This window comes from Patiria miniata, unplaced genomic scaffold, assembly GCF_015706575.1.
Source record: "Patiria miniata isolate m_02_andy unplaced genomic scaffold, ASM1570657v1 HiC_scaffold_6, whole genome shotgun sequence".
In the NCBI taxonomy this organism is placed as follows: domain Eukaryota; kingdom Metazoa; phylum Echinodermata; class Asteroidea; order Valvatida; family Asterinidae; genus Patiria; species Patiria miniata.
In genome coordinates this window covers 12,197,457-12,207,141 of record NW_024037073.1, presented here as the reverse complement: position 1 = coordinate 12,207,141, position 9,685 = coordinate 12,197,457, and the positions used below count along the sequence as shown (strand labels likewise).

Here is a 9,685-nt window from a genome sequence, read left to right as displayed (position 1 = left end):
AAAGCCATCCGAACCGGGGGACTTTCCATTCTTCATTTTTTTTTATCACGTGCATAAGTTCATCGTGGGATAAAGGCCCCTCTATGCTATCTCGCATAGTGCCGGTATTGGAAAGGATACTCTCATCAGCAGCGGAAAAAAATTGACTGAAGATCAACATTATCATCTACTGTCTGGGTGGAATATAGCCTGGTTCCCCAGGCCAAAAGTTTCTGATTATTCCTGATGAATTCTTATTACAAATATACGTCACGTGACTGAAACGGGAGGAATTCCTCCTTTTTCCGAAAATGTCCGAAGTTTGCCGAATTCATTTCGTAGACAATCGAGTATTTCCGAGTATAATATAGGTTGTATTAACTGCTATTTGCTTATTAAAAACTTTACAAAATGAGTTGATAATTAATATTCATTGCCTTAATTTAGAAAACCTGAAATTAAAAGACAATTTTGTGCATCAAGAATACTTGGATCGTAAATACGAGGGGCGAGCTTTTTGCTGCGTCATGTACATGTAATATTTTGAATTTGATGACCGTTACCGATGGGTTCTAGATTTAGTCCCGCTGGCTTGAATGCTATCCTTATAAGCGGTTTTTAGATTGTTTTGTAGATGCTAATTAGTCCTTTAATCTTTTTTTCAAAAATTCCATATCCTAAAACATTCCACTAGTTCACATTTATTTTAGATGTTCGGAAGTGAGAGGTCGATGTTTGGCACGATATTTCCGTATAGGCTGTTCCAACTGACTCGACCGATATCAAACTACGAACGTCTTGCATGGGCTGGAACGAAAAAAAGTCGAACTACGATTCTCGATTTTCTACGATTTTCTCCTAGTTTTGCCATCTGACCATCTAGCCAAGAACCATTCCACCATCAGCGCCGCCAACGATAGACACGATATACATCCCAAGATGACAAAGGACAAATCGTAGCTGCCACTCTGGTCGTATAGCCAACCTACAAGAAAAGTGGGTGGAAAAAGTTTAACAAACTTTAACAAAGTTATTTGTTGCAGGAACAGTCACAAGAAATGTTAACAATGTCAATTTAGGCCTACTTGTTCTCAAACACAGAACGTCAAAAATTATTTTATAATTTTTTCAAAGTACTGGCGTGATTTTTAGCTTGTGGTATAGTTCAGCTTACTCTGGCCGTTTCTAATCGACCTCATTGTTTAAAGCATCAATTACAGTGTATATTCCGCAAAGTCATAAAATCAGAAGTATGTAATAATTTCATTTTGATATTCGTGATAAGATTATTACATGCAGATACAATGTATATATGTTATGTGTCTTACCTGGAAAGAATCCAAGACTGAAACATAACACGGCCGTCACTAACTCCATCCACGCGAAAGCACATGCCAAAAGATCAGTACCAAGTAGCTCCCTGGTGTACAGATCATTCAGTGAGATAACTGCTCCAAAAGCGCCATAAAAGATGAAGGCATCGGCCATCATCAGCCAGTAGGAATTTACCAAGGGAGTTATCAGTAGAGCCGAGGAGCTCAGCATAATAGTCAGCACCATCGCCGGTCGCAATTTCAGCAGACCTTGGTCCACGATGGGGCCAGACAGGATCTTGATAAGTAAATTTCCGACCCCTGCAGCCGTGGTGAATGTCACAGCGTCGTACGGAGAGAAACCTTTGGCTTGGGCTTGGGAAATGTAGTAGATGTACCACTGGACACCGCAGAAGCTGCTGCAACAGAATATGACCGTTGTGATCCAAAATGGGACCCGGAGACAAACTGAGAATCCAAAATGAGACATCTGAGCGCAGACGGCGTCCTTAAAGGTGATAAGTCGGGATGACAACTTCGAATTGCCAGTCTCCTCAGCACTTGGTGAGTTAACCACTGGTGCTTCATCGATGTCTGGGCCAAGTGGCTGGTACTCACCATTCTTCTTTGTTTCATCAGTCGGTGGTGACTGCAAGAGGGCGCCACACACCCCAAGATGCAGGCCTAATCCACCCAGAATGAGGAAAGTACCTCTCCAGCCATAGGTATTCAGCAGAAGCTGGGTAAATGGCGCCACGGTGATCAAGCCAACAGAGGCCCCCGATGTTCCAATTCCACTTGCTGTGGCATAGTGTGTCGTAAAATGACGGCCCATCAAGCTCCTTGACAGAATATTGACGACACTCAAAGAAGGTCCTGAAAGACGAGAATACGAGCGAGTCATGATGGGTCTACAGTTGCGTCACCTGGCGATATGCTTTGCGCCACACTGTCACTGTGTAATACGATTCATTTGGGGTATTACGTCCTGAAATCCCCGACAATTTTATGTTTTTGATAGTTTACTTATCCTATTTTAAGGTCTGGTTGAAAGGAAACTATAACCTTGTCTTACCGTTCCTGAGAAAAGACGAAAATTTGGTTGTTTACATCGAACGCGGCGGAAATTTTGTCGCATACGTATTTCCAGCCGTGTACATTCAACCAGACATTACATGTTGTGTGTTTCACATAATACACACAGCACCATACAACAAAATTGTTTCTCGTACGTCCGCAGAATGCAATGCACTGTGCGGCAGGCTTCACAAGTAGAACTCAACAGCTCAATTTTTCAGTCAAAATAGGAATTTTTATCAAGTAAATGATAAAATCCATTATACTCAACGGAAAACATTGGTTTGGTGCCTTGTGCAAATTTCCATGCTAGGCGTCTTATATCTCACGATTGCGGACGTTATATGAATTCCTCGCCTTTTATAGCAGCGGTCGGGATTCTAGGCAGCCAATCAGCGTTGGGATTGTAGGCAGCCATTTATCGTTAGTGGGTTGCCGCCAAAATGCTAGACCAATCCGTAGGCAGTATACGAATTGATAGATGTGTGTGTGTCATTTTATGTCGCGGCTTCAAAACAAGTATTCAAAATTACAGTGTTTATGTACATGAATACTTCAGCTATAAACTCGTGGTCCAGTCGTAGTTTCTGCATTATGAGGATACCAAATATTATTAATTTTGATATTGGACATCAATACTTTCGAAAGAAATGTATTTGTTTATTGATGTTGAATTTACCATGAGCGGCCTAATGGCTGCACGTTCGTTGCCTTTGAGAGCATTTTCCAACATTAATCGCGGTACATGTAGTACTCGGTGCACGTACGCAGTTATTGGGTCTTGCTGAACTTTTCGCCATCAGTCACGTAACCGCACCTGTAGCATAATGTTGTACCAGTTTCAGGAAACCATATTTGTTGGTCAACCTTTTTGTTTTCGTATAATTTTTATACTCAACTAAAGTTAGTTAACGAGTCTTGAGTTCGAAATCTTTTACAACCAACCGGACTTTTGCATTCCGATGGGCTGTTTCTCGGCACTTATTTGTGGGGTTTTTCCCTCTTGGATTTTGACCCTTCAATTTTGAAATCAGAAAGGGTGTGTTTGCCTTGAGGGTTTTTTCACTCCGCAAATGTGTTGGAGGCTGTTCTGAGGAATCATGCGATCGATTGGTGAATTTACAACAATGTTCTTGGGAATATATACATTACCTTTTTGTAACAGGTACCTTGTATTAATTATCAGTAACCGAAAACAAAGACTGGGCACCTTAAATGTTCCTTGTTATAGGCAAGGTGTTGTATTGACAGTGATCTTATCAGGGTTCGACTGTATTTGGTGCACATACGCAGACTGAGTTGTGGGAGAGTGCGGTGCATTGTGAGGCAAGTCGCATGGCTTCTCAAATGAGAACACACTTGGAAGTACCTTAATTGGTGTGTTCGTTTCTTCTTTGTGTGGGTCGCGATTCTCACACGTGGCGTTTTTTCGTGCCAAATAAGAAGTCGAACACCCAATCTTGTTTGGATATGGAATTAGCTAACTTCAATAGGATGGGACATAATAGGATGGGACATTTCGCTTGTACATATACCTCTAAATTTTCATGTGCTAGATGTAATTTTGTAATGTAACAATATAGTGCCGTGACGGCTCATTCCCTACCGTACCTGGGAGTTTATCTTTATTGTAAACATAAATGTGTAACAAATAGCCCGTGACATCCCACATGGACTATACCGGCCGCATATTCCAGCGGTTGGAACAATTGATTGTAATTTACTATTCTAAGAAAGTTTTCTGGAATAACTAATTTGTTGACCTTAATGGTCTATGGGTTTACTGTAGCGATTCCTATTGAGTAGAGAACATTCACACTGTTGCGTTCCTTTTTGATGGTTTGTGTGGACAGTGGTCATGGGTATCGCTATCTATATTGTGGTTACTGTTATCAATGAGTCATTGTTGCGTTCTTTGTTGATGGTTTGTGTGGATAATGGTCTTGGGTATCACTATCCATATACATGTAGGCCTAGTGGATATTGTTATCATTGAATCCTTTGTGAGTTTGGGTGTAACGTCTATGATTTCGGTTTGCCCTACCTTTTTTGGTATTCCGGTAATCTTGTATTGGTATCACTATCGGAACACATGTACATGTAGCCTGTAGATATCATTATTCATTGATGATTTACGGTGGTCAGGAGTACCGCCTAATGTTCCGGTTTGCCAAACGTTTTTGGTATTCCGGTGAATTTTCTTAAATTAAATTTAGAGCTGTGACATACACACATACAACTTGGGTGTCTGTCTACTTTATTGGAGTTTGAGTATAATGACCCCCAAAACTCGTTCTCACATGGTTCTCGCAAGAATAACATAAACAACGCACAGTGTTTAAAGAATGGTTGTGTGGACGTTTATACCCTACATTTAAATGCTCTTTCCACGTAATACAATTTCGTTTAAAACGGTTTCGTAGCCCATTGGGCGTATTTCAGTACGTAATGTCCCTTTAACTAAACGTATACGTATACGTTTCCGTTCGGATGTGAAACTACAATGGTGAGAAAGTCGCCGCAAAGAGGTTTTTTTTAACTTCTCGCTGTTCTTCTAGCTTTCGTAAAAAAACTTTCATCACTAATTTGAATTGATATAAATCGATACAACTGCTGATTCTGAAGGTTTTTCAACCTTCAAAACACCTGTGGTAAACAGGTTTTGCGCGTCCTGCCTAAATTATAATGTATTAGTAATGTTAAACTCACTGTCCTTGAAGTTGTACAGAATGAAAAAAAAATGCACAACATGAATAACATCATATGCAAAAAACCGTAAAAACTGCAGAGTCCTAACGCAAAAGGAATGCAGAACAGCGATGTATCCAGCTCTTCATGCTACAGGGGGCAAAATTAAGACTTAACTGTATCGACGTCTGAACCGTCTTAAAACCGTCGAAACGTTTACGATAAAAAAAAATAACACCTTGCTCCCCCCCCCCCCCCCGTATACGCCACTGATGCAGAATTTATGTCGAATCGCTCCTTGTACTAAGAGTAAGAGTGTTTCACATTAAATAAATTGCAGCCATTCAATGTGAAAACAATAAGGGGTCTTGTCTAATAATGTCACTATCGTGCAAAACAATCTTCCAAATGGAACACAGTCATCTTTACCTGCTATCAGTGCCAGCGCCAGTGTCAGCATTGCAACACTGGTGGAAACCGAAGCGATGATCATGGATACCCCAACCAAGAAACCACCGACCGTCACTACAGTGCGGGAACCAAACATGACCTCCAGTGGCCTAGCAAAGAGACCTTGATTACATAAGAAATGAAAAATAAAGAGATGTAAATATCAACACCCCTGCTTATTATTCGGTAAAGTGAGTACCAAGAAAAACCAAGGAACTACCCAAGTGTACTAGTAAGGTCCAACTTCCTTTCCAAAAAATGATAGGGCGGATCGGGGGGGGGGGGATTTGTGATTGGGGTGATGGCTAATTACCATTACCCCGAGTGGCCAATTTTAGTTAATTACATTCATACAAACACATTTATTTTCATACAAACACATATAAGTTTCTCTTCATGAAAGAAATGAAGAAGGGTACAAGAATTGAACAAGATATAAAGGCCACTAGAGGGGGCAAAACTTTAAAAGCATAGCTCATGTATCAGGCATGCCATTACACAAAAAACACCAGACGAATAATTACAGAAAAACAAATAATTTTTAGCAGTAAACAAAGTTATGAAAAAAAGTTATAATGGGCTATGAGTAGGATTGCCATACAAAGTCCAAGGGCAGAGACACAAAATATTTTACATTACATAAGGTAGAATTTAAGTTTATAAAGGCCGCCTTTGAGGAATCCTTGGTTTCATTACCAGAAATGATTAATAATAATAATAATAATAACAATCATAATAATTTCGATTGAGGGAAGGGCCTATTTGCGTAACGTTGTCATTGAAAGCATTTGAAATATCTTGGATCAGTGTTAGTTTTATGGTTTCCACCTATATTGAAGTCATTTTTGGGGTAATTAGCGCCTCTGTGCTCTTATCTGAGATAAAGTAGGTATACACTGGGCAGAGCCCAGGACTAACCGACATTATTGTCACTTCACTGCATCTGCCAATCTGTGAGGAGTGGTTATTATTAGTAACGCAACACACAATACGCCGCACACAGACCTTTTACACCCTAGCCTTTAGTCAAGTCCCACGCGCTTACCCAGACACGTGACGCATCCCGGATGCTGACACGTAAAAAGACTAGGACGAGTGGCGTAGCCGCGAGGGTCTTTACCATCTCGTGGGGAACGCTTATGTTTTTCTTTACATTTGTCTACCGATTTGGTAGACATGCATAATGCATTACCCGTTGTGAATTGACCAATGAAAATGCAGAATTACTAACGTAAATCATGCAGCCGTCGTCTGGCGCCAGACAGCCACGGCGCGCGTGCTATTGCTGGTAACCGCAAACCCCCGTTAGATGATTGGTTTATATTGCTTGATTTATATTACGTGAATAAATGAATAAGTGATTAGTTCCACGAGATAGTAAAGGCCCTCGCGGCTTTGCCGCTCGTGCTAGTCTTTTTACGTGATAAGAAACATTAAAATAAAAAAATACACGAAAAGTTCATTTCAGCTGCTGTCGTAGATTCTCTTGTATTTTGCACTGAATCACACACTCAATGCATTGATCGACAGCTTCCTATAATGTGATTTATTGAGGTACTGATATGTCAATGAACATTAAAAGTGTGAAATACAAATACTGTACAAAAATGTATAAACAAATTGTACACGCATGGGTCTAGATACATCATTAGCAATCAGTTCAGGCCCCGCATGATTAAACTTGTGACAAACTTCAAGCACTGCCGCTGGAACAAACTTTTGCCAGGGGGTGCTGGAATAAAGGACGGACAAAGTTAATGCGAAAGCGGAGCGCAAAGCCCTTACGTCGAGGCTTAATTTGGAATATAGATGCTCTGTGCTGCAATCTGGGGGCGATTCCTTGCCACTTTCATTTGACTTTTTTAGCAAAAGTTTTTTGAGATTATAAAGACAATTTATTTCATTATTTTGTTAAGAATATACTGTTGCTCTTAAAACATTTAACTGTAGTGGAAAAACCTGTATTTTATCTCCATTTTTGGTTCCATTTCATTCTGGAAAAATTTGTATCATTATGCATGACATCGCATGTAAATATTATTGTTGCAAGGCTGCTTTCTTACATTTAGTACGTTTTGTTCATTACGGCGTAGGCCCACAGGGCCAGGGGCCGCTTTAGTTCTATCTCACCAAACGATGTAGCTCGCCCTTCATGGGGACGTGTCACGGTGAACCTTGCTATTTGTTAATCCGTGAGTACAGAATGCTAGCAACGTCAATGAAACTTTTAAATGAAAAGAAAAACCTTCAGGGGAAAGGTATGAACATTTGCCCCTTATTGAAAGATCGAATGAAAAAAATCCTGGCAGGCATAATCAACTTTGCTACCATTGTCATGGCTTAGGTTATTGCTTTCGGGTCAAAGCTTCCATCATGGCGGAAATATCATAGACATGTCATGATGTTGGATACCTTGAGAGAAATATCGATTCTGCACTACCTGAAGATTTAGAAAATACCTCCTCTTGATATTTTTCATACCAGATGTTCCCTTTTCCTTTTTACAGAGAAAGTTTATGCTCCGCTGCGCCATGTGTTCATTTAATTCATCCTCTTGGTAACTTTATCCCAACAGTATAGAGATGTTGTTTCACACTGTACATGCTCTGTTATTTCGGTTGTGTAAAAACCAAACAGTTGTGTACTATATGAACCTAGCAACCTGTTGTGTAAACTGTTGTTTACACAACAGTGTAAAATATTACACAATTTGTTTTTTTACACAACTGGTTGCTAGGTTCATATAGTACACAACCGAAATAACAGTGTTACTCATGTTCTGACACGTATTAAAGGTAGCTAAGCGCAATTTTAGACCTTTTTAATTTGTGTAAACGTTTGATGTTGAGACCACAAGAATTTTTGCTTTTGACCTGACTGGCCAAGTTGCGAATTAAATACATGTAGATTTTCAAACGACTGAAATCGGAAATGTATTAAAAAACTAGGCAAACATATTAAATATGTAATAAACACGAATTCAATATAATTACCTGAGACATTAACAACGCCATTAATGATCGATATCATCCAGCCGATCAGCCAGGTCTGGGCGGTGAACTGTTCCTGCAATGTAGGCAGCATCACACCAAGACTTTTCAGTATTCCTGCCCAAAGCAACCAGCTCACGAACAAGCAGAAAACCGCACACCAGCCCTGGCGGCTCGAACCACCGACTTGAGCCTTGCCCATGGTGAACAGTGGAGCACGTAAATGGCGCGATATGTCGTGAACAACTCATAACAGCTTATAATTATATGAATGGTGAACAATTTGCGTGCGCGGTTTTGTGCTCATCAACAGATGCATATTGTTTATTATGCGGTTGAATGACTCGGAATTCAAAGAATTTCCAATTGGTGTTAACAGGCGGCCTAAATAGAATTTCCAATTGGTGTCACAGGCGGCCTAAATTTGCTACTTTGCCTTCACCTTAATAGGTCCACCATGGATGTGCATTTTCGGGTAAAAGTAGGCCAACTACCAAAAGTTACCTACATCATCCAGCGCCACGTCCACGACACACCAATAAATGAATGGGGAAATAAAAACAAAATAATAATCTGGAAACATTTTCCAAGAATTCTGCTTGATATTCTTTTCGATATTTTCTTCTGGTTCCTTTTTGTCCGTCGAATAACGACGTGATTACATCAATTTTTGGACATTAATGCACGCATGTGATCGGGAAAACCGAAACAATTTATGGTCGTTAGCTCTGATGAAATCCGTCCTTTACAGAAGAAACGTTATAGCCACTGCAGGCTTCCGAAAGCTAAACAGATCGGCTGTTAGTTTTGTTGCATACCAACCACCGGCATAGTAATCCCTTTCTCATAGGCCTAAAAGAGCATTTTGTAAATCATTCACTAAAAAAAGTCTTACATTATGGACTGGAAGAGCAATTTATGGTGGCTGTCTCCGAAGCTTTGGCGGCAATGTAAATTCCATCGTCCGTCTGGCTAGACTTTCACATGCGACACAGACTTTCGACAGATGGTATATAATTATTTGCACAAGACAATAAGATTATTTACGAGGATGATGGACATAGCATTATACAATGGGCGGCAATCCTGGCAGAAGGTGACATGCCACAATCCCCCCCCCCATTTTTTTTTTTTGGGGGGGGGAGCAAAACGCACTGACTCGCCCTTCTTTATCCACGCAGTGTGTAT

At 40.3% G+C, this 9,685-nt stretch overlaps 1 protein-coding gene across 1 annotated transcript; it reads right to left on the bottom strand.

Annotated features, from left to right (window-relative positions):
* Positions 1 to 385: 385 nt before the first annotated feature.
* On the bottom strand, positions 386 to 9,328 carry LOC119743255 (monocarboxylate transporter 13-like). The gene is made up of 5 exons (XM_038219658.1): positions 9,316 to 9,328; positions 8,501 to 8,743; positions 5,487 to 5,630; positions 1,308 to 2,168; positions 386 to 964 (listed from the first exon to the last, which is right to left on the bottom strand). Exons 1-5 carry the CDS (start codon positions 9,326 to 9,328, stop codon positions 825 to 827), a joined length of 1,401 nt encoding a protein of 466 aa, XP_038075586.1. The 3' UTR covers positions 386 to 824.
* Positions 9,329 to 9,685: the final 357 nt, after the last annotated feature.